Source organism: Aquarana catesbeiana, linkage group LG01, assembly GCF_042186555.1.
Source record: "Aquarana catesbeiana isolate 2022-GZ linkage group LG01, ASM4218655v1, whole genome shotgun sequence".
In the NCBI taxonomy this organism is placed as follows: domain Eukaryota; kingdom Metazoa; phylum Chordata; class Amphibia; order Anura; family Ranidae; genus Aquarana; species Aquarana catesbeiana.
Genome location: NC_133324.1, coordinates 522,608,106 through 522,634,428, shown reverse-complemented (window position 1 = coordinate 522,634,428; position 26,323 = coordinate 522,608,106). Strand labels below are relative to the sequence as shown.

Genomic DNA, 26,323 nt, shown 5'->3' with positions numbered 1-26,323 from the left:
TTTAACCCAGGACATAAATCCACTGTACTGTCCCTTTAAATGTCAGTTTTAAGTCCAATACAAAAAAAAAACAGCAAGAAAAATGCCTGTTACTCTGTCCTGCCCGCATTCTCCACCACTTGTTATGTTTGGGGAACCAGCTAGATCGCAGGACACAGGCTTTTCACTCAAAAGGAGATTTATTGAACTTAAATAGCTTTACAGCAGCAAAAACAAAAGAAAAAAGGTTTCAGTCTCACCGACTTGCAAAGTCCAGAACTGCTACTGTTAAACAGTCCTTAGTTTCTGTTGCAGGTAGATTCCTCTAGCAGGAGGCTTCCAGGCAGGACACTGCTATTCACTGTTGCTGCACACCTAAACACCATCCACATTCTCCTCTACACTCCTCCACACCCTCTCTAACTTCCTGTCTTGTTTTAAACCCACTTCCTCTTACAGGTGAGTTAACCCTTTTTTGTTCCCTTAAAGGGACCACAGTCCAAACAGAGGGGAAACCTAGCGCCCTTCCAGGACCCAGCCACGGCGTCCTGTACAATATATGTATGGGTTGTACCAAATCACCAGACGATAAGGGCGGGTACTGTTGGAGTGTTTGAGGATTAGATCTATCCCCACTAACGACTGAGATGTATTATAGTTAAGGCTGCTGGTCCACAAGAATGGACCCCCCGGTGTATTGAATGTAGACCAGGTCAGAGTTTACCTATTAACTCTGGAGGGACTCCTTTTGGAGTTCCGCCTATGGATGCGCAATCAGTTTGGAAGAGTGATCTCTGCCCTTATGTGATTTGTCCTAGCCATCTAAGCCCTTTGACTGACTTGATCTGCACTCCTGCGATTGTCTTCATTGGACAGTGCTTGTCTTCTGATGTTGTTAGGCCTGACGAGCCTGTCGTTTTGCTTCTTGAAGAAGGGCCAATTCTATGTCTATCATCTTCAACCTTGAATCTATTTTCAATGTTTGTGGTACTTCAAACACTTTAGTTAGGATGTGCCATAAGGATGATGTTCTAACCCAGGTTACAAAGACACCAACCTTTGTATAGTGTTGGAAGAGACTAGAGCCATTTTGTCTGATAATTTCAGCAACAAGGTAGTTTATGGCTTGACACTTGGATGTCTGAGATCCTTCTAGACCTATTTGCCATACCGAATACTTATTCCATGTTATTGCCCATGTTCAGGATGTCTTATCCTTCTGGATGGAGAGTGAGACCATGTGTGTCACACTATTTGGAAGACCCCATGGGCGAAAGGATAATCTGCCCAGTTCTTTCGGCATTGGTTGCCAAGATATGCAACCATTACTGGATCCCAGAGAGTGAGGACACAACTGAGTTTCATGTATCCTTTAATGCCATCTCTAGGCTTACTTGTATACAATTCAATCCTTACAGCAAGAAACAGAATTCCATCCTTTTAAATTCTGTAGGTTTTTCTCGTATCTAATGTACTTGAAGTCTGGAGTAGGCATTCTGACCTCCATAGGATTTCAAACACTAAAGGTGAGACCACCACTTGGTCTCCAGCATCTAGATATAACTTGTATGGATTTAGAAGATACCGTTGGCCATGCTGTATGAGATGTTGGACCTCTGGAAGGAGAATAGGATGATATTGTACCCACATATATCATGGCCTGCAAGCCACAGGGCCATTATTGTTATCACCACTGAACAGCTGCGAATCCGGATAAGGATCCTGGAGACTGTTAGGTTTGTTCAATATACATATTGGCCAGTCTGCATGCCCAGCTGGCTGTGATTAGTTTCTCTGCTTCCACCTCTGGGAAGCCATCCAGTTTGTCAGAGCAATATCTTGATAGCTTTTACTTGTTGCTGATCCCTTGATTGGCTTGTTGGTTTGGAGACTATCCATTTGTCACCCAACGGCCTTTGTACCTTACGCCATCTGGCAGTAAGTTCTAGAAACCCTACCTAATGGGCTGGCAGACCTGACTAGGAGATGCCTCTGGCAGAAGTTGACTAGTTCTGCATTCATTCTTGACAGCAAAGATAGGCCTTCCCCATTTTGCTGAGTCTTTGCAGCATAGTTGAGGATCTTTTTGTTGCGTTTCGGAAAGACTTCAGTCTGCGACCACTGCAACTCTGACTTTTGGACACCTTGTTCTTCATCGGCATGAATACCCGACGAGTAACAACTTGTGATGATTGATATGCCTAATAACTGATATGCTGAAAGATTGCTTAGCTTAGCTACCTCCTTAAAATGGGACTTGTTTCCTCTGTGGAGTTACTGTTCCTGGTGCAGGAAGTAATTTTTTCCTTACTGCGAAAAACCAGTTAATACAGTTGTCAACCTTCCCTTGGGCCCTTTGGACCACCTGGGTTACCACAGGCTACTTTTATCCCTCTTGTGACCGTGGGATGCAACCAATGGGAAAGAGCTATTTGTTCAATTGAGATACTTATACTGTTGCTCTCTCTGAGGGTAACTTTATTGTATTTTTTCAGAGATTCAGAACTGCTTCCTGATAGGTCATTATTGTAATTAGACTAGTTAGTCTCTAGACGATGGCTCCTCCTGACTCGATCAGAGTCTATACTAGGACTCTTTTCCCAGAACCTGGAAGTCTTTGCGCCAGTCTGTTGCTCAAACAAGGCTCCCCAGAAGTCTTTGCTCCAGCAAGTCAGCCCCTACTGGATCCAATATCCTGGGAAATGCCTGGAGTTTGTGGAAAGGTCACAGTCTGCCTGATGAACTCTAACGGCCAAGCGAAGGCACTTGCCGAAACATGGGCATCTCGAAGTGTGTATACAGTGTATACACACACACACTTGTGAACGACCACAACATACAGGATATATAAGGTAATACCAACATATAATCGCACACATAGGTTGGACTTGATCGACTTGTGTCTATCCTCAACCTCACCCACTATGCAACCATGTAACTTGCTAAGTCCAAAGACCATCTACAGTCTTAGCCTAGGTTACCGCTATTGCGACCTAAAAATTGTGCAATTTACTGCTATTTCTATTCGACTTGAATCAATGCCTGTGTATTCTTGATGTCCATGGTCCCAAGTACATCACAGTGGGATCAAAAGTAGTGTAGGGACTACTTTGAAGTCGTTGTGACTTGGAGTTGCACAGCTATAAACAATACTTCTTGAAAATCATGGGGTATGATTTGTGGAGGTCAAGCCTTACTGATGGCTGGAGAGATTAATTGCAACGATGGCCTATGCAATTTTGGATCCTCATCCTTCTGCTTGTTATTTCAGTCTTACTTTTGACTAACGACCATGTAGTCACAACCCTTGTGCTCTAATGCGTCATGGAGGGGATGCAATGAATTGGCAGAGAGGAATAAAAATTCCATCGGTTTCCTTAATGCACAGGACCCACGGATCCTAAGTACAAATTTACATAGAACTGTCAGCTGCCCTACTGGGCGGCTTCGGTTAAGGCAAATAAAGATGATAATTGATTCTTTATTTTCTGCTATAGTTCTCCTAGGTTTAGCCTGTCATTCACTCTTCGTTACTTTGCCTTTTGGCTATCCTCTGGTCATTCGTGATTAACATAAGGGATTAATCCTCCTTTTAGATATCACCAGATCCGACTTGAACAGCCACCACTCTGACTTAAAGTGGCATGTGTTTACTTGTGGGATGAGCCATAAGGGTTCACTGACACAATGATTACTGGAGAAACAGCATACAGTCTTGTATACGCAGTGGCTGAACTGCATCATTGGCTACTCCATTTTCAATCTAGGATCCTCCATCATAGAGAGTTTATCACTGATCAAAGCTCTGCTTTCATCCTGTCTGGGGTCCTGACAGTCTGGCTACCGAAGTGAGCTCAGTCACAGGTCACAAAACACTACTTAACAGTGGTATGAACCTTCTTCATCTCTGGCTCTATTTTCTGTCCCAGGGTCTCTGTAAAGGATATTGTTTTTCTGTTGGAAGAATGGCACCTCTGGTTAATCTGATGAAACCTGTTTGGCCGGCTGCTTTTGAGGCAGAGGTACCCTTTAGATGACTGTTTGAATAGCTTAGTACCTGAGCTCCACAGTGTCAGTTTGGACGGGGTTAAAGTATCCACCTTTTGCTTCCGATATGCCAACTTAGTAATTTCCCAGAAGCAAGCTAAGGCTGACCCCTCTGGCCAGTCTGATAAAGACTCCCTGGTCAAATGCTTCTGAGGTAAAGGTTGCCTTTAAATAAACACAGTTGTTTGATTAGGCTTGGTATGGAACCATTAGTGACTGTAGGCTTTATCAGTCTCTGCCCATTTGTCACTGCTTCTGGCCTTTGTTTTGTATTTTGGCCAACACACCATTTACGCTCTAACGAGCAGGGCCCTCTGATTCCTCCTGTATTGAATTGTATTGTACTTGTACTGTCCTCCCTAATGTTGTAAAGCGCTGCATAAACTGTTGGCGCTATAAAAATCCTGTATAATAATAATAATTTACCACCAGACCACTATGATTACTGTAGAGATGTCTTGCTCTGCCTTTTCTGGCAGTTAAATACATAGTGGTTCCTTCAGGGCTGTAAAGGGTCTGTCCCTTGTGGCAGAAGCAGGTTGACTGGTGTTGCTGTTGAGGGCTAGAGATATTACACTCGTTATGCCCATAATGTGCACTCTTTTAGGCTATAACATATGCCTACCTGCCCTTACCTTTTAGTTAAAGTTGCTGGTCTCTAGGAAGGCTGATTGCTACTGGTTTGCAGATGAGCTCAAAGAGTCATGAGTGGGAGTATTTGCCATAAGTAGTAACCATAACAAACCACATATCTCTCTGTGGGGTATTTTAGCACCAAGGTCAGCATGTAAATGTATAGAAATAACACAACAGTAAGTCATTCGTACTGTAGAGTTAATGTAATCACAGGTAAGCAGCGCAAGTTAATAGTCATCTGACAATTAGCACTAGCAGGTTAACCTACCTTAGACATATGTACCGCCAAGGATCATACCACAACCAAGCGTCAATACACAGTAAGCCCAGTCTGCAGGACAAGGCCCTGCATTAATAGGAAAGGGCTCGTATCACCTCTTATCAGTCTAAGCATTAGCAATAATGCAGACACAGACTTCAACCTGTGAAACTTTAGTAAACAGACTGGCCCTATAGACAGCCAGTAAGATTTGCATGTGTGATATATGCTTTTCAGAAATGCAAACTAACAGCATACCTGCAGACAATAGGTCAAGCCTGTAGGACCAGGCTTTGCACCGTTTTTAATAGGAAGGTTTCAGCACAGCCCAGCACACCTGCTAACAGCATAGCAGTATTGCAGGCGCAAACCACAACCTTTCAGAGATGAAAGCTTAACAACATACTTGCAGCAGTAACTGAATATTATTGATTTGTGCACTAGGTGGTGCCTTACCACCTGCATGCTTCAAGTCCATACAGAAAGTCCAATGAATGTCCATCCATGGTGTCATGATAATGGGGCAATCCCTAGAGACCAGATACCTGCACCCCTCTCCAGGATCCTTGTGGGGTGAGGTGTCCCCCATATAGGCATTCATGTCAGCCTTTACAGCGGGGAGCTTCGTCACAGGAGAGGCTCGAACCTGTGCGGCTTGGTCAGAAGTGTCTGACAGGTGAGGGAAAAATTAAAAATCCTGCTCTTTCAGCAGCAGCATAACCGGCTGTTAGCAGTGAGGAAAAAAAAAGAGAATACTGGAGGTAGAGAGGAGACCCTTTAGTATAACCGGTCCTGTGATAGGGCAGGGGGCGGAGCCTACCCATACGTATATATGCTGTCTTGCTGTGTCAGGAAAGCAAAATGGCTACCGGATGAGTGTATAGCTGAACAAAGAAGGAAGGCAAAATGCAATGGAGACAGGGCAAAATATACCCAACTGAATGCAGACTTCCAGAGGATAGCAAGAAGAGACAATAAGACCTTCTTTAAACAGTCAATTCAAAGAATTTGAGGAAAACAGAATGGGAAAGGCTAGAGAGCTTTTAAAGAAAATTGGAGATATCAAGGGAATGTTTTGTGCAAAGATGGGCATGATAATGGACAAAACTGGCAAGGACCTGACAAAAGCAGAAGAGATAAAGAAAAGATGGCAAGAATACACAGAAGAACTATACAAGAAAGATCTAAATGTCCCATATAACCACAATGCTGCAGTCACTGACCTTGAACCGGATATCCTGGAGAGTGAAGTCAAGTGGGCCTTAGAAAGCATTGCAATAACAAAGCTAGCGGAAGTGATGGTGTCCCAGCTGAGTTATTTAAAATCCTAAAGATGATGCTGTTAAAGTGCTGCACTCAATATGCCAACAAATTTGGAAAACTCAACAATGGCCATAGGACTGGAAGAGGTCAGTTTACATTCCGATACCAAAGCAGGGCAGCGTCAAAGAATGTTCAAACTACCGTACGATCCCACTCATCTCGCACGCTAGCAAGGTTATGCTGAAAATTCTGCAAGCTAGGCTTCAGCAACATGTGAACCGAGAGCTACCACAAGTACAAGTTGGAATAAGCAGAGGAACTAGAGATCAAATTGCCAGCATTCACTGGATCATGGAGAAAGCAAGGGAGTTCCAGAAGAATGTCAGTAAAGCTTTCGATTTGTGTGGATCACAACAAAATGTGGCAAAAACTGAAAGAAATAGGAATACCAGACCACCTCACCTGTCTTCTGAAAAACCCATATGCAAGTCAAGAAGCAACAGTTAGAACAGAACATGGAAAAATTTGGTTCAAAATTGAGAAAGGAATGTGGCAAGGATGTATATTGTCACCATATTTTTTTTTAACTTATATGCATAGTACATCATGCGAAATGCCAGGATCGACGAATCACAAGCCGGAATTAAAAGTGCTGGGATAAATATCAAAAACCTGAGATATGCAGATGATACCACACTAATGGCAGAAAGTGAAGAACTAGAGTCTCTTAATGAAGATGAAAGAGAGCGCAAAAACTGGACTGAACATTAAGAAAATAAGATCATGGCAACCGGTCCCATCACTCCTTAGCAAATAGAAGGAAAAAAAATGGAAACCGTGACAGATTTTATCTTCCTAGGCTCCAAGATCATGGCCGATGGTGACTGTAGCCATGAAATTAAGAGACGTTTGCTTCTTGGGAGGAAAGCAATGGCAAACCTAGACAACATTATAAAAAGCAGAGACATCACCCTACCGACAAAGTGCCATATAGTCCAAGCTATGGTGTCACGGAACGTCCCATACTCCGCTTGAGTGCTTCCGTCATATACCACTTCCTCCCAGTCTGTATACAGATATCAGATATTCCAACCTCTCTGAGCACAAAACAAGGCGACACTTGCTTGTTGCTAACATGAACTGTTTTATTTAGAATCAAAATTACAAGACTTTATATGCCGTTGGAACCTCCTCTAACAATACAACTGTAACCTAATTAACATAATTAACATGAGCTAATTAACTAAAAAATTTACCCAGACCAGATGACAGACTTGTGGGCACCGAGCTTCACACAGTAGTATAAACACAATAGCTGGAGCTAATTACAATTAACAATACAAACAACAATCCCCCCCCCTCCTCAGCCTATTCATCAACAGTTCGTCTCCTAGCCAGTCCTGGAGGCTAATGTGATCAGCTCACTCAACAGGTTGAGTTCAGAATTAACCAAACCAATAATAGTCTCTACATACATCCTGGGAGATATTGTGGACAAATATTACTGTCCCATTTTAAGTAGTCCAAGATATATTTTCTCACTCACCCTGTGCCAGGATGGCACAGGGTGACTTAGACATAAGATGTATTCTGAGTTCCACAAGCCCTCCTGTCACATATGGTATTCCCAGTAGTAACCTATGGTGCAAACTTCACAGCCATAAGGAAGGCTAAACGCTAAATAATTGATGCTTTTGAACTATGGTGTGGGAAAAGACTCTTGAAAGTCCCTTGGACGGCAAGAAGATCAAGCTTAAAGGATTCACTGGAAGGACAGATCCTGAAGCTGAAACTCAAATACTTTGCCCAGCTAATGCAAAGAGAGGACTCATTGGAAAAGACCCTGATGCTGGGAAACATGTAAGGAAACTGAAGCGGACGACAGAAAACAAGATGGATAGATAGTATCATCAAAACAATGAATATGAAGTTAAGCAAGCTCCGGGAGGCAGCGGAGGACCGAAAAGCCTGGTGCGCTATGGTCCATGAGGTCACGAAGAGTCAGACACGACTGAACAACAATATGGCTCTGTATAGATATATTAAAATGCCTCTGTACCTTACAGATTTACATCAGTGGTAAATATTCAGGAATGTTTGAGATGGAAAATAATTGAGCATATTACTCATGTTCAGTGATTCTCTTCTAGGATGGATTCAGGCTTTAGTATCTGCCTAGCAATGTTTTGGATCACTGTTTCATTTTAACTTCTTTTGATGACAGTCCTTCATATTTTGGGACTTTGACAAATTATCTCCTGATGGCTTTTGCGTTCAACTATTTTTAATGTATACATGTATGCAGTGTAACATGAATATATTTGGTCAAATAATTTGTCCACTGTAGTTGACTGACTGTTCCTTGATTTGTCCTCATTTTGTGAATTTGATGTTGAGTTTTGTTTCATGTATTGTGTTAACATTCTGACTGAAAATATAGTTTAAGTATGTCTTAGAAAGTCTGATACTCTATTTGCAGAAAGTGTTGCTCGTGATGATGGAAATTCCAAAGTCATAAAACTTCAGGTGGTGAGAGAGATCGCTGAAAGGGTAAGAAAAGAAACAAGTTGAAATATAAAAAAATCTTCTGTAGTGCTTAGTCCATTCATTTTAAAATTAGTTTTCATTAATACTAAAGAAATTATCTGTTAAAAATATCTACACATCTAAAATGCATACAGTGTAAATATTCAATACAACTGAATATAGCTATGTAAAAGATACTATCCTAGATTAAAGACTAAATTTAATCAATTAACCACTTCAATACTGGGCACTTTCTCCCCATTTCTGCCCAGAGTAATTTTCAACATTCAGTGCTGTCACTCTTTTTTAACGGCAATTGCGCAGTCATGTAACACTGTACCCATATGAGATTTTTACCTTTTTTTTTTTTTTTTTGTCAAATAGAGCTTTCTTTTGGTGGTATTTAATCACCAGTGAGTTTTAAATTTTTTGATAAACGAAAACACTTTTTTCTTAGTTTATATAAAATTTAGCAAATAAGTAATTTTTATTTTTCACTGATGTAGGGCGGCATGGATGGTCAGTGCCCTGATTATCCATGTAAACAGTGTGCTGACAGCCTGCTGATAACCGGCAAGTCTGTTTACATATGATCAGCTGTGGTTGGACACAGCTGATCACATGGTAAAGGTTCACTGTGATTGTCCCTTTACCCCGATCTGTGGTCCAAAGGACACAGAGGTCACAGAGTGCGCCCAATGCATGCCGCAGGGGCGGGGTTCTGGGAGGATATCTATGGACGCCCTCCTAGAACTATAGTATGGCACTGTAGCGGTCTTTTGGCTATAGTGTGCTACTGAAGTGGTTAATACTTGGCTCTGGTCTAGGCTTTGGTTTGTGGTAAAAAAAAAAATCTATGAAGGGGAACTTTCGTCAGTATTTGTTCCTGGGGCAGGTGAGGACCTCTGCTCTGCATGAGCACTTGCAGAAAATAGAAGCTTGCTCAGTCACTAGAGAAGAAGGTGATCATCTGGCAGAATTTACTGAGGAGTTTTTCAAGAACCTCCCTAGGCCTTACGGAATTTACCCCCACATATGTGGTCGAAAGAGCCCATAGAGTGCCCATGGGTCGAGTCATTCCCGGGACTAATTCTAGACCCTTTTTGGTCCACTTTCTCAACTACTGAGATAGGGACAGGATCCTTTCAGAAGCCTGCAAACACTCTTCGCTTCAATATGGTAATGCCTCCGTTCTACTTTTCCCAGATTTCTCAGCCGAATTGCAGCGAAAAAGGAAAACCTTCAACGATGTGCGCAAGAAGCTTCAGGAAAAATTTAAATGGAGCATGCTCTACCCCAGCCACCTTCGAGTCTAGCATGATGGGGGACAATCCTGTGGATGCTGATGACTAGCTGACCACCTTGCAGTGAGAATTGCACTCCACTTGGGGCTCAGGTCTGCTCCTTCTCTATGCTGGTCATGACAGTGACATTGCAACCCCTCTATCCTTCCTTTTGTCCATAAATTTAAACTGTTCTAAATGTTCTCCCGGATGCAGGGCTTAGCCTGGTTGGCATGATCCAATAAATTTATGGGGGTTGTAGTGATCTGGAGCGTTTTTTTTTTTCCTGGGTTTCCCCTCTCCTGGGTTGATGCTCCCAATATCTTGTGTTCACCTTTTGCAGTGCCTTCCCTCTTGGATTAACCAGGTGCACGGATCTTTTTCATCTGAATGAATAGTCTCACAATACCTGTCCTATAATGGTGCTTTCTCGTGTGCAACCTTGAGTTTACGTCACATCCGCTCCCCTCAGTTTCACCCTTCTTTGAAGCAACAGAAGAGAACTACTACTCCTGACTCCCCTGGAGTAACTTTTTGAGAAGGTTTTGTTAATCGTTACGGGTATTAAACTGGTGGGAACTGTTGTTTGGGTCGCCAGTCAGTAGGGAGTTTGTTTTTAATGTTGTTTTTTTTTTTTTTGGCAACCAATTGTCTTGTCATGTGCTATTTACAGCTGGAGGTTTATAACTACAGTTCTCGCTAACAGGGTCCTTAATATCTGGGTGTGTGGCGACTCCGTATGCTAGCATAGTTCTTCTTTTCCCTCACATTTTTTGCCTCTTAGCAATTGTTCTCTGCCATTTTCCTCCTGACTTATCGCTTTATCGATGCGCCGTTATGGAACTGAATTTGGTGTCTTGGAATGTCTGGGAATTGAATAATAAATTCAATAGGTCCCTTATGTAAAATTTTTGCATACTCATAAGCCGCATATCCTTTCTTGTAAAAAAAAAACAAAAAACCTTTTAGGCAACAAAATCCCATCTCTGCGTAGAGCTTGGGTGCATCAAGAATTTCATGCCACTTACTCTAGCTACGCCGGGGGGGGGGGGGTTACCATACTTCTAAACAAATCCCTAGCTCGTAAGGTATTGCATGTTTGTACCAATCCAGGAGGCAGATGCCTTATTTTAGTTTTAGAACTTGCTAATATTAAAATGCTTGGGCGTTGCCAGGATGTGAGCCAGAGACGTGTGCCTGCAAAGCTCTGTGCTGATCCTTTCATTCACCCTGATTAATCAATAGTTTCTCACCGGAAGGATATCTGTTTCTCCAAGCATCCTGGACCCTCCAGTCACAGCGATCATGTCTGCTAAAGGCTGAGGAAAGGCACAAGAAGGGGTGGCCACAAACTCTCCGGGCACCATCTTAACCTCTACTTCCAGCGCACGTGGATGTGGGACGGAGCGGGGTCCAGCGGCATCCCTTTCATTCATGGCATCTCCCTCAGCAGAGCTGAACACTCCCTTATCTCCCACACTAGTGGAGGCAGCCCCAGAGGCTATTACTAAGCCTATATTAGCAGGCATCGAGGGCTTTAAGACCATGCCGATGGTACGTGTGGAACACCTGGCATCTGAATGTACTTTGATCCTCCATGATTTAGATAAAATAAGGGGGAGGCTTACGGAAGCCGAAGGCCGTATCAGCACAGCGGAAGATCAACAGGGGTCTCATACTACACAAATCGTGGAACTGCAGTCGCTGGTGAGTTCACTAGTCCATAAAGTGGACGACGCTGAGAACAGACAAAGGTGCAGAAATTTATCCTCGTGATGGGCCTGCCAGAGGGCGATGAGGGCTCTCGCCCAGGTGTTTTTCCCGAATCACTGTTTAAGAGGTTGCTGAGTCTACCTGACATGCCCCCCACATACGTGGTAGAAAGGGCTCAGAGTCCCTACGGGCCATCGCCCTGAGGGAGCCCCCCCCATGGCTGTTCCTGGTGCGGTTGCTAAATTATTGTGACAGAGATATGATACTAGACGAAGCCCGGAAGCACCCTGAATTACCCTATGAAAATACCAAAGTGATGTTCTTCCCAGATTTCTCGGCCGAGGTTCAGAAGCGCCGCAGATCCTTTAATAACGTGAGACGCCGGCTTAGAGAAAAAGATATCAAGTACAGCATGCTATACCCCAGCAGACTGCGGGTTTCCCACAAAGGCTCCGTGCGGTTCTTTGATACACCTATGGAAGCCAATGACTGGATTGATTGTAAGGGGCCAAAAAGCTTGTGGTTGGAGTTCCTTATTTTCCGCAAATGTTGAACAGTTTGATTCTCCTGTTTGGGGAGGGGGGTGAGCTGGGAGGCCAAGTTCCCCGCATACAGTTTTTAGCTATACAGGCTCAGTTGCCCAGCCGGGACTGCACCCCAAAGGCCCTCAAACTATTTCTCCTGTAGGGAACACACGTTTACATACACCCCTAAATGGGGGGTCTATAACGGGTATCTGTCTCAAAGGCATGGAGCGATAGTTGCACTAACATTTATGTCTTCCAGACTGACGGACTCAGGATTTTTTTCTTTGCACTTTTTTCTTTTGTTTTGGACCTTTTTTTGTGGTCATGCCTCCTCACTATTTTGGGACAAGTTTTGCGAACAAGCTGCGTGTACATGTTCCAGTTTTATACACTGCAGCAGGGAGTTACATGGGACTGGGGGCTTGTTTTCAAGGAACGTGCAACGTTTCATACTGGGCCCTTGGTTACACCTATACACTGGTTCACTTACGGCCCATAAAGGTCTCTTGGTCACCCTTGCCCATAATGCTGGTACACTGTACAACTTATACTATGTTAATGTATGATCATGGTGGGGTCAACTATTAGTCTGGTGTCTTGGAATGTCCGAGGCTTAACCACTTGCCGCACGCCGATGTACGTCCAAAGTTTGGCGGCGGATATCGTTGTTATGGCAGCAGCTAGCTGCCATAACCCCGGTATCCCCGTTTTCGTGCAGGGGTCGGCTTTCAGATAAAAGTGGTCGCTGCAGCGGATTCGCCGCAAGATCACACTTATCGGTGGCGGAAGAGGCCCCCCCCTCCCGCCGCGATCCGGTGCCCTCTGCCGCTTACCGGAGCCGTCGGTAGCGGTGGAGGCGATCACGTCTGTCTCCCTGCTGTGCCTGGAGACTAGTGAGGCTAAGATGGTGCCCACTCATCTCCATGACACTGCTGGGCGGAAGCGATGTCAAAACGTCACTTCCACCCATACGTCTTAAAGGCACGTTTTTTTCATTTTTTTTTCATTTTTAAATGACTTTTTTTTTGCTCAGTCGCTAGCCCTAGACCTCCTCTAACGCAAAACATGCAACCTGTAGAATTTTTTTAAACGTCGCCTATAGAGATTTTTGAGGGTAAAAGTTTGACGCCATTCCACAAGCGGGCGCAATTTTGAAGCATGACATGTTGGGTATAAATTTACTCGGCCTTACATTAACTTTCACACTATAAAAAAAAAAAAATGGGCTAACTTTACTGTTGTCTTATTTTTTTATTCAAAAAAGTGATATTTTTTTTCCAAAAAAAGCACGCTTGTAAGACCGCTACGCAAATACAGTGTGAAAAAAAGTATTGCAATGTCCGCCATTTTATTCTCTAGGGTGTTAGAAAAAAAACAATATATAATGTTTGGGGGTTCTAAGTAATTTTCTAGCAAAAAAACCTGTTTTAAACACGTAAACGCCTAAATTCCAAAACGAGGCTGGTCCTTAATTGGTTAAACGTTATATTTCATTGAGCCTTGGTGTTCCAATACTTAAAACCAATTAAGCCCCAGGTGGTGTTTTTACAAGAGATGCGCTTAGATGAGAACAGGGTGCTGACCTTGAGCCGATCCTGGATTCAGCATGCACTGCATGCTACGTACTCCACCTACACCAGGGGAGTAGCTATTTTAATCAGTAAGGCAGTCCCCTGTACCATCCATCAAGTCATCTCTGACCCCGGAGGTCGGTTTCTGATATCGCTGATCTTTACATGCATAAGATGATGTTGGTGAACCTCTTTCCCTCCCCCATTTCAGGTTCAGGTGTTGTATGATCTCATTGGTAAGTTGGCTCCCTACATGCATCTCCCCCTTATTATAGCAGGTGACTTTAATGCCATATTGTGTGCTGCCTTGGACTCGTCCAGGGCGGCATCTACAGACCTTTCTGCCTGGGTGACTGTTGAGATGGAAAAACCCCACCAGTTTCTCGCACTTATCCAAAACCCATAGGTCCTCCTCGCGGATTGATTTGGCTTTTGCCAATGCCCCAATGCCCCAATGCTACAGCTAGTGGGGGGGTGCAAATTTTTTAGCTGGTGGTCTGTCGGATCATACACCTCCTATCTATCCAAATTAGTCTAACCTCGCAGCTAAAGGGGAGGGGGGGCATGGAGTTTGAGGACAGTATATATCGGCCATTAAACAGGCGCGTAAGGTTTACAATAGTAAGTCGCAGGAATTACAAGATAAGGAAAGGACATGTGAACTTGCTCATGCAAACAATCAGTCAGATGTCATGTATCCAGAATTATTGGAGGCTCACCGCCTTTTGGCAATGCACTTCACTGAATTGACACATACCTCTTGGACGAAAAGGGCTGAGTCCATTTTCAAACAAGGTGATAAAAATGGAAAGTTGCTGGCTGTTCTAGTGGCAGAACAGAGAGTGCAGACGAATATACCGTGCATTAAAAACACTCAAGGGGACGTCCTCACAGATCCAACTGACATTATGGACACATTTGTGGAATATTACAAAGCATTATATGCTCCTATTCCAGCCTATAGTGAACAGGATTTGGAAGCATTGCTGTATTCTCTGAATATTCCTGTTCTGTGTGAGACAGATAGGAATAGTCTGGAGGCTGAGATAATGGAGAAAGGGATTGCTATCAGAGCCTTCCCACCCCTCATAAATCCCCAGGCCCTGATGGCTTTTGTTTAGAATGGTATAGGTTACATCTAGAGGTTCTGGTCCTAAGACTTGGAGCCCTGTTTCTTTTCTGTTTAGAACATAAATATCTCCCAGACTCTCTGTTGGAGGCACAGGTGATTCTTTTGCCTAAACAGGGCAAGGATCTTTTGTCCTGTTCCTCGTACAGACCTATAGCACTCTTAAATCAGGACCTTAAGATTCTAACGAAGATACTGGCCACAAGGCTGTCACACGTTTCACTACCTTGGTGGACATAGGTCAAGCAGGCTTCATCCGCCAGAAGTCTACGGACACCAACCTTTGCAGGCTGTTCGCACACCTACAGATTGACCATGCTAACTCCGGGGCTAGGGTGGTGGTCTCCCTTGACATGGCTAAAGCCTTAGATTCCCTGGACTGGAATTACATGTTGGCAGTGCTGCGACGTATGGGGTTTAGGGATGTTTTCCTGACATGGATCTCCTTGCTTTACAGTAGGGCCAAGGCGGCTATTAAGATTGGCACGTCGGTTTCCCCCCAGTTTGCAGTGGGTAGGAGTACACATCAGGGGTGCCCTCTTTTGCCATCCCTATTCACTCTAACGATTGAACCCCTAGCCATAGTTCTGCAGAAGGCACCAGATGTGAGGGCATTAGAGGTGGGTGGTATTCGTGAATGTACTGCACTGTACGCAGATGACCTGCTTCTCTTTCTACAAGGCGCAGGACCATCTCTGGAGGCAGTGTTCGAGATCTTAGGTAATTTTGCCCAGTTCTCAGGGCTACAAGTGAACTGGGAAAAATCCATTGTGATGGCCATTGACGCAGGTGCCCCAGGCCCTGGCAACAAAAATAGTCCCCATATCCTGGGTAACTGAATTCAAATATCTTGGCATTCGTATATTCCCCAGAGTAGGTGATTTTATGTCACTTAATCTACTGCCACTTTTGGCCAAGGTAAAAATACAGCTGGATGCCTGGAGACATCTGCCACTGTCCCTGATTAAATTTTCTTAAAATGAAGATTCTGCCAGTATTCTTGTACTTTCTACAGAATTCCCCAATATGGGTCCCCTGCTCGTTTTTTAGGCGTGTGAACAGCCTATTTGGTTCCTTCTTATGGTCCACAGCACAGCCCAGGATTAGTCTCTGTACATTGCAGGAACCTGTAGGTCGGGTGGACTGGCCTTACCGGACCCTTTTCAGATATTTTATAGCGGGGCAAATGGTGATTGCTAAATGCTGGCTTTTAAGAGATGATGGAGATGCTGCAACATTGCTGGAAGCAGCCCTTATAAGATCCTATGAGAACCTGTACTATTTGGTGTATAGGGGTCCTCAAGCATCGACATCCCTGACTGGCTCATTGCGCGTCCCTGTTCGCGCATGGGGCAGGGCACAGGTGTTGATGAAATCTGCTGCTGGGGTCTGGTCACCGGATATTCCCTTGTGGTTCAACCCTAGACTGCCCCATTTTGGTGCGATACCAGACCCAATTATTTGGGCCAGAATGGGCATTAAACAACTGAAAAATATAGTAGGTGGAAGAAAACTACTTACTTTTAATCAACTTAAAGATAAGCACAATTTGCCAAACTGGTATTTTTTCCACTATATTCAGTTGAGACATGCGTTGATGACACCGTTCAGCTTACACACTGGAGCTTGGATCCTCTCCTTTGGAGCTCTTATTATGCAATGAATCCCTGCAAAAACCATTATCGGAAGTATATAAAGAAATGTTTGTGGAAAGGCCAAAAATGCTCACCAAATGCAGGCACTCATGGAGTGCTCTAATACCTGATTTTGGGGGGGGACTGCGATGATATGTGGGATCACTCGTTCGGGGCTCTGGTGTCGGCTCGGGATAGGCTTATCCAATTTAAACTACTGCACAGGGTCTACTATACACCAGCAAGTATAGCCAGCATTTACGGCACTGGCGCCGCAGAATGCTGGTGCTGCACTACCAATCCTGCTGATTTTGACCATATACAGTATCTCACAAAAGTGAGTACACCCCTCACATTTTTGTAAATATTTTATTATATCTTTTCATGTGACAACACTGAAGAAATTACACTTTGCTACAATGTAAAGTAGTGAGTGTACAACTTGTATAACAGTGTAAATTTGCTGTCCCCTCAAAATAACTCAACACACAGCCATTAATGTCTAAACTGCTGGCAACAAAAATGAGTACACCCCTAAGTGAAAATGTCCAAATTGGGCCCAAAGTGTCAATATTTTTTGTGGCCACCATTATTTTCCAGCACTGCCTTAGCCTTCTTGGGCATGAAATTCCCCAGAGCTTCACAGGTTGCCACTGGAGTCCTCTTCCACTCCTCCATGACGACATCACAAAGTGGTGGATGTTGGGGTTTAGGTCTGGAGACATGCTTGGCCAGTCCATCACCTTTACCCTCGGCTTCTTTAGCAAGGCAGTGGTTGTTTTGGAGGTGTGTTTGGGGTCGCTATCATGTTGGAATACTGCCCTGCGGCCCAGTCTCTGAAGGGAGGGGATCATGCTATGCTTCAGTATGTCACATTACATGTTAGCATTCATGGTTCCCTCAATGAACTGTAGCTCCCCAGTGGCGGCAGCACTCATGCAGCCCCAGATCATGACACTCCCACCACCATGATTGACTGTAGGCAAGACACGCTTGTCTTTGTACTCCTCACCTGGTTGCCGCCACACACGCTTGACACCATCTGAACCAAAGTTTATCTTGGTCTCCTCAGACCACGGGGCATGGTTCCAGTAATCCATGTCCTTAGTATGCTTGTCTTCAGCAAACTGTTTGCTGGCTTTCTTATGCATCATCTTTAGAAGAGGCTTCCTTCTGAGATAACATTGGCCATGCAGACCAATTTGATGCGGTGTATGGTCTGAGCACTGACAGGCTCACCCCCCACCCCTTCAACCTCTACAGCAATCATATGTCTATTTCCCAAAGACAACCTCTGGCTATGACGCTGAGCACGTGCACTAAACTTCTTTGGTCGACCATGGCGAGGCCTGTTCTGAGTGGAACCTGTCCTGTTAAACTGCTGTATGGTCTTGGCCACTGTGCTGCAGTTCAGTTTCAGGGTCTTGGCAATCTTCTTATAGCCTAGGCCATATTTATGTAGAGCAACAATTATTTTTGTTTTAGCTCCTCAGAGTTCTTTGCCATGAGGTGCCATGTTCAACTTCGGTATGAGCGAGTGAGAGCGATAACACCAAATTTAACACACCTGCTCCCCATTCACACCTGAGACCTTGTAACACTAACGAGTCACATGACACTGGGGAGGGAAAATTGCTAATTGGGCCCAATTTGGACACTTAGGGGTGAACTTGGTTTTGTTACAAGCGGTTTAAACATTAATGGCTGTGTGTGGAGTTATTTTGAGGGTACAGCAAATTAACACCGTTATACAAGTTGTACACTCACTACTTTACAATGTAGCAAAGTGTAATTTCTTCAGTGTTGTCACGTGAAAAGATATAATAAAATATTTACATAAATGTGAGGGGTGTACTCACTTTTGTGAGATACTGTATTCTTGCACTGCCGGCCGATACGGGAGTTCTGGACGGGGGTTACTGGTACCATTCAAAGCTTGCTGTCCCTACCCATCCCCCTAACAGTCTCGGTATGTTTGCTGGGCCTGGTGGAGGAGGTGACGCCGCGCAGGGCACAAAGGACCATGATATCCCTTTCTCTATTTTATGCACTTAAAGCCTGCGAGTGCACGTGGGTCTGCGAGTGGCCTGCGAGTGCACCTAGGTCTGTGAGTGCACGTGGGTCTGCGACTGTTCTGCGAGTGCACGTAGTTCTGCGACTACACGTGTATTGTCTTGTTGTGTACTTGTGTATTGTCTTGAGTATTAGTGTCAGGAAGCTAGCTGTTAGGTAATTTGGACAGGGTATAATCCCCAATCCTCACTAAATGTAATAGGTACGATGCCCGGCGGGTGTGGAGAGGGGACTCTTTGTACATCTTGCTGCATGTATGCGTTCCTTGATCATCCGATCGAGGGTGAATACTGCTGTGCAAAATGTAAGCACATTGTTTCCCTGGAAGCCCAGGTTCTGAATCTGGGGAAGTAACTGTCAGCACTGAGAAGTCCCTCCATACTAAAGGAGAGCCAGGAACGTACACGGCAGGTGCCGGCAGGGGCCAGCACAGAGGCGGGTGGAGACAAAGAGGTGCAGGCACTAGCAAAGAGTAGATAGGTGACAGTCAGGAAGGGTAAAGGGGGAAGTGCCAGGGAGGCTGATCCAGGACTGGAGCATCCCAATAAGTATGCTCCATTGAGTGACATTGGTGAAACCAGTCAGGGACCAGCACTGCTGGAGCTGAGGGGACTCTCCTAGCTGCCGGGGGAAGAACTCCAGTGAGAGTGGGGTGGCAGCGAAGGGAAAGGAAAGACAGATTCTGGTGGTAGAGGACTCAATTCTTAGGACAGAGAGGGCAATCTGTAACAAAGACCTGAAGCGCCAAACAGTATGTTGTCTACCTGGCGCTCAGGTTTGGCACATCACGGATCTTGTGGACAGATTACTGGGAGGGGCTGGGGAAGACCCAGCTGTCATGGTGCATGTTGGCACCAATGACAAAGTCAGAGGCAGATGGAGTGTCCTAAAGAACGATTTTAGGGACTTGGGAGCTAAATTGAGGAAAAGGACCTCCAAGGTGGTATTCTCAGGAATGCTACCGGTACATCGAGCCACACCAGAAAGGCAGAGGGAGATTAGGGAAGTAAACAAGTGGCTGAAGAGCTGGTGTAATAAGGAGGGGTTTGGGTTCCTGGAGGATTGGGCCGAATTCTCAGTCGATAACCGGTACTATAGAAGGGACGGACTGCACCTAAATGAGGAGGGTGCAGATCTGCTGGGAATGAAAATGGCCAAAAAGTTAGAGGGGTTTTTAAACTAGGCGATGGGGGGGAGGGTCCAGAGGTAGAGATAGTCAGCGCGGAAGATATTCCAGAGGGTAGTATTGGGGGCATTAGTGGTAGGTTGACCAACGCACAAAAACACAAGATAGGTATAGTAGCAAGTCCTAGTTGCAATCTCGAAACACCCAATCTGAGGACAATATGCGACCGGTCTAAACTATGTGGCATGTTCACCAATGCCAGGAGCATGGCGGACAAGATGGGTGAACTAGAGATACTGTTGTACGAGTAGGATTTGGATTTTGTGGGAATTTCAGAGACCTGGTTCAACAGCTCTCATGATGGCAAACATTCAAGGGTATACGTTTTACTGCAAGGATAGAGAGGGTAAAAAAGGGGGAGGGGTATGCTTATATATCAAGAATAATGTATAAGTGAATGTGAGAGATGACATCACTGAGGGAGCTAGGGAGGAGGTGGAATCCTTATGGGTGGAGCTCCAAAGGGATGAAGCTAAGGGGAAAATAATACTGGGAGGATGCTATAGGCCCCCTAACCTGAGGGAGGAAGTGGAGACAGATCTCCTATCACAATTTGGATTAGCAGCAAGGATGGGAAGTGTTATCATAATTGGGGATTTTAATTATCCAGACATAGACTGGGCGGAGGGAACCGCGTATTCATTTAAGGCTCACCAGTTCCTTAATGTCTTGCAGGACAATTTTATGGGTCAGATGGTAGATGCACCAACTAGAAATAAAACATTACTGGATCTACTGATTACCAACAATACAGACCTGATCACGGATGTGGAAATACGGGGCAGTTTAGGTAACAGCGATCACAGGTCCATTAGTTTCAGTATAAATCACACAAATAGGAAACATAAAGGGAATACAAAGACACTGAATTTCAAAAGAGCCAACTTCCCTAAACTACAAACCTTGCTAAAAGGCATAAATTAGGATAAAATATTAGGAACAAAGAACACGGAGGAGAGATGGGTTTGCTTTAAGAGCATATTAAATAAGGGCATTAGCCAATGCATCCCATTGTGTAATAAATTTAAGAGTGAACAAAAGTCCTGGATGGCTTAACTCCAATGTAAAAATGCATATAAAAGCAAAGGAGAAGGCCTTCAAAAAATACAAGGTTGGGGGATCATCCTCAGCATTCAGACTTTATAAAGAATGCAACAAGAAATGTAAGGGTGCAGTTAGGACGGCTAAGATAGAACATGAAAGACACATAGTGGAGGAGAGCAAAAAAAAATCCCAAGAAATTCTTTAAGTATGTAAACAGTAAAAAAGGGAGGACAGACCATATTGGCCCCATAAAGAATGAGGAAGGACATCTGGTTACAAAGGATGGGAAGATGGCGAAGGTATTGAATTTATTCTTCTCCTCATTCTTCACGAGTGAATCGGGGGGCTTCAGTAACCAAAACTGCAGTGTTTATCCTCATGACACAACACAGGAAGCACCTCCATGGTTAACAGAGGACAGAATTAAAATTAGACTTGAGAAACTTAACATTAATAAATCACTGGTACCAGATGGCTTGCATCCGAGGGTACTTGGGGAACTCAGTCAAGTGACTAGACCGTTGTTCCTAATTTTTACAGACAGTCTACTGACTGGAATGGTACCAGTGTAGCACCAATATTTAAAAAGGACCCAATATACACCCCTGGGAATTACAGACCAGTTAGCGTAACATCAATAGTATGTAAACTCTTGGAGGGGATGATAAGGGACTATATACAAAATTTTAGTAATGAGAACGGTATCATTAGCAGTAATCAGCATGGATTCATGAAGAATCGTTTTTGCCAAACCATTCTACTAACCTTCTATGAGGAGGTGAGTTGCCATCTAGATAAAGGAAGGCCCGTAGACGTGGTGTGTCTGGATTTTGCAAAAGCATTTGACACAGTTCCCCATAAACGTTTACTGTATAAAATAAGGTCAGTTGGCATGGACCATAGGGTAAGTACATGGATTGAAAACTGGCTACAAGGGCGAGTTCAGAGGGTGGTGATAAATGGGGAGTACTCGGAATGGTCAGGGGTGAGTAGTGGGGTTCCCCAGGGTTCTGTGCTGGGACCGAACCTATTTAATTTGTTCATAAACGACCTGGAGGATGGGATACACAGTTCAATCTCTGTATTAGCAGACGATAATAAGCTAAGCAGGGCAATAACTTCTCCGCAGGATGTGGAAACCTTGCAAAAAGATCTGAACAAATTAATGGGGTGGGCAACTACATGGCAAATGAGGTTCAATGTAGAAAAATGTAAAATAATGCATTTGGGTGGCAAAAATATGAATGCAATCTATACACTGGGGGGAGAACCTCTGGGGGAATCTAGGATGGAAAAGGACCTGGGGGTAATAGTAGATGATAGGCTCAGCAATGGCATGCAATGCCAAGCTGCTGCTAACAAAGCAAACATAATATTGGCATGCATTAAAAAGGGGATCAACTCCAGAGATAAAACGATAATTCTCCCACTCTACAAGACTCTGGTCCGGCCGCACCTAGAGTATGCTGTTCATTTCTGGGCACCAGTCCTCAGGAAGGATGTACTGGGAATGGAGTGAGTACAAAGAAGGGCAACAAAGCTAATAAAGGGTCTGGAGGATCTTAGTTATGAGGAAAGGTTGCGAGCACTGAACTTATTCTCTCTGGAGAAGAGACGCTTGAGAGGGGATATGATTTCAATATACAAATACCGTACTTGGTGACCTACAATAGAAATAAAACTTTTTCGCAGAAGAGAGTTTAACAAGACTCGTGGCCACTCATTAAAATTAGAAGAAAAGAGGTTTAACCTTAAACTACGTAGAGGGTTCTTTACTGTAAGAGCGGCAAGGATGTGGAATTCCCTTCCACAGGCGGTGGTCTCAGCTGGGAGCATCGATAGCTTCAAGAAACTATTAGATAAGCACCTGAATGACCACAACATACAGGGATATACAATGTAATACTGACACATAATCACACATAGGTTGGACTTGATGGACTTGTGTCTTTTTTCAACCTCACCTACTATGTAACTATAAAGCCATCTTATTATGCTGGAAAAAGCCTGACCCCCCATACAGTGTCTTACTGGAAGGACATGGGTTAATAAAGCACTACCCTTCTACAAAGCGACGTACCTGAGTAGGGGCTGTCCAAAAAAGTTTGAGAAGGTGTGGCAGTGCTGGCTTACCACCAATGATACCCTAGCCTAACTGCCCCAGAGAGGGACTGCCAAAGTAAAGGCCCACTTGGAATCTAGGTGAACTAAAAATTAAAAGGTGACCAAGCAGATGTCTGATTTTTGAGAAGTCGGTGTATTCTATACCACTCCGGTATAACAATGCTTTGTTGGCAGGGCTACAAACTCAGATTACGCTCCTACACTTTATGGACTGTTGAACAGGGGAGGGAGGGGGCTGGGAAGGGGGGGGGGAGGGGGTGTTGGGACGAGAGCTTTGTATATGTTGTATTGTATGTGTTGCTCAAAATGTTGAATAAATATAATTTTCTCAAAAATGTTAAATATGATTTTGTTATTGTATATATTCCTCCACCTTTCTCCTGGAATACTTTACAATAGCCAGGAAAAACTAGCACCTCTACAAATTGCCAGAGTATTATGGTCTGGTGTTGCAGGCACATTTGGAGTTCTCTAACCCATTAAGAGCCCCTGATCTAGACTTGGGATCTTGGGCCCGAACATTTGACCTTAAAGAAATATGGAGATTCAATTTTCCTCAGAAGCGTTTTTATTCACACCATTCCTGCCTCCTAATTAGGTTCCCGCATAGATCTGGCGTTTGGCAGCCAGTTGGTCTTCACATCCATGAGGGCGATTTCTGACTTAACTGTCCATTCCCCACTGTAAGTTACCTTGATTGTGGGAAGTAACAGTCTCGGATGTTGGCGCTTGTACCCCAAATGGCTTCATAATGAGAAGATGCAGGGACTATTGTCAGATTCAGCTTCTCAATATTGGGAAATGAACAAGCACTCCCCCCCGTGTGTGTTGGATGCTTTCAAACCATATACACGTGGGCAGAATATTTCTGCCATCAAATCAGCTAAAGTTGACTGTAATGCACAGCAAACTGTGCTTGAGCAAGCTGAATCGAATGCAACCGCTAGGTTCTCATCAGAGGCTCTGCAGATGGGGAGACTGAGTCAGGTTACTTACCAATCTAGTTGCAGACTCTAGACAGTTGACGGTTGTCCCTGAATTGATCACGGATGCTGGGGATCTGTTACTGACGCCTCTGGTATACTTAAGGAGTTTACAAATGTTTTTCAATCTCTATATCAGCCAATCCCTTCTCAGGATGTTTCGGCTTTGCTGGGTACTCTGCGAAGTCTCTCCTTACAATTCTTGTTGGAGGATGAGGTTGTGTCCCTTCCTTGATAGAGATCTCTCTATTTCTGAAATAGAAGTGGCCATCAACTCCTTTCTTCTCAACAAAACCCCAGGGCCTGATGGGCTACTGGGGGAGTGGTATAAATTGTATGCTAAGGACTTGGCTCAGAGGATCTGCGGAGTGTGCACAGCTATGAGACTCGGGCCCTTCCCCACTCCAGTCTTAACCCATCTGCTTGAATCGGCCTTACGGGTCTTGGTACTGTTGGATGTAGTGAAAGCTTTTGACTCCGTTGATTGGGTTTATATGTCTTCTGTGTTAGAAGTGATGGGCTCTGGGCCAGGCCTCTATAACTGGATTAAACTAATGTATAAATCCCCCTACTGCCCAGATCAAATTGGGATGCATATTGTCGGATCCGTTTCCTATTGGTAGAGGCACGAGTAAGGGGAGCCCATTGTCTCCGGCGCTTTTCGTGCTCCTGATGTAACCCATTGCCCAGGCTATACGCAAAGTTCCCCTTATCAAGGGTATTCAGGTGGTCGTCCTTGCCGAAAAAATAGCGTTATACGCTGATGACCTAGTTCTCTTTCTCAATGACCCTGGTCCCTCACTTAGGGGGAGGCATTAGCCCTAATATCATCCTTTTTTTCCTAAAACTGGTTTGAAAGTCAATTTGGAATAAATCACAAAAAGTCCCTATTGATCCAGCGGCCTGCACTGCATCTGATCCAGATTTGCCCCTAAGGTGGACATTCACTGCTAAATATCTGGGAATGATTTCCTCCAGGGGCTTTTGACTGCTGTTCTTTAAACCTTCTACCACTACTGCAGATTGCAAAGCAACATATGGCATCGTGGGCACATCTCCCTCTCTCCCTTATAAGCAGGATCAATGTTACAAAAATGAAGCTGCTTCCCTCTATATTGTACATTTTCTGGCATGCTCCAGTATGGATTCCTAAGAAATACATCCAACAATTTAATTCTGCCATGACAAAATTCCTTTTGAGGTTCTTGTCAACCCAGATTCAAATTGGAGATTTTTGCAAAGGCCAAGGACAGAGGGAGGGCTGGCTTGTCCAGATGCTCACGCACGCACATAATCGGCTGTTGGCAAACATCACTAATGCATTAGTATTGGAGGCAGCACATCTGGGTTCATGTGAAGCCTTACATAATTTACTGTACTCGGGCCCCCTTCTTTGTGACAATTGATGAGGGCTGTTCTTAGGGCTTGGCAGTTGTCCTGTGCCATCTCATGTGTGGTCCCCTCATACACCTCTGGTTGAACCCCTCACTTCATCAATTTTATATTTCTCCAGACCCTCAAATATGGGTCTCCAAAGGAATCAAGTATCTTAATCAAATATGTGCAGGAGGAGCCTTTCATACTTTTGACTCCTTAAAAACTCAATATTCTCTCCCTAACTTGTATCTGTTCCGATGCCTTCAATTGCGCCATGCTTTTCATTTACAGTTCTCTACTCAACCTGTTTCCTTTACGGTTTTGAGTCTGAGAGATGATTCTCCGGTGAAACCTCTATCTACCATATACAAAGCCCTTCATCCTAATATACATAAAGGCCTTGACAAACTTCTAGAGTGTTGGCGCTGGGAGGTTCCGGATCTAGACTGGGAGGACGTTTGGGATTACCCCATGCAACAATTCGTCTCTACCAAAGATCGATTGATCCAATTTATAATTAGCCATAGGATATATTTTACCCCCAAAAAACTGCACAGGATTTTCCCCTCACACCCATTGAAATTTTGGCATTCTACAGAGGACCCAGCCATGTTTATACATGATTTTTGGGAATGTCTAGTCATTAGGCAGATGTCTCTAAGTGTGTTTGTTCCGTCGCAACTGTTTCGGTGGGTCTTGTTCATTTACTGGCAATGTCCAGAGCAATGAAAATTGCTGGAACTGTTACTGTTCTACGATCGTAAATGTCTATTCTCCTTAAATGGAAATCCCCTCAGGCCCCTACATCTGATTTATGGAAGTCTGGTAATGGTACCATTGTATAAATATACATATGAGTCTAGAGGATGCCCTAATACATTTTCCAAGGTCTGGGATGTTTGGACTGAATTCAAGGAGACGATGGCTTCCATCCCCATGTTCCCCAAGCACTTCTTGTAGTAGTTCCTT

The 26,323-nt window shown here is 44.2% G+C and overlaps 1 protein-coding gene across 4 annotated transcripts in view; it reads left to right on the top strand.

Annotated features, from left to right (window-relative positions):
- TJP3 (tight junction protein 3) overlaps positions 1 to 26,323 on the top strand; it is a 384,009-nt gene that overhangs the window by 291,498 nt on the left and 66,188 nt on the right. For all 4 annotated transcript variants that reach the window (XM_073594320.1, XM_073594307.1, XM_073594328.1 and 1 more), the window contains one exon: positions 8,664 to 8,734. In XM_073594320.1, coding sequence (XP_073450421.1) covers positions 8,664 to 8,734 — 71 coding nt within the window. The remainder of the gene's footprint in view (positions 1 to 8,663; positions 8,735 to 26,323) is intronic.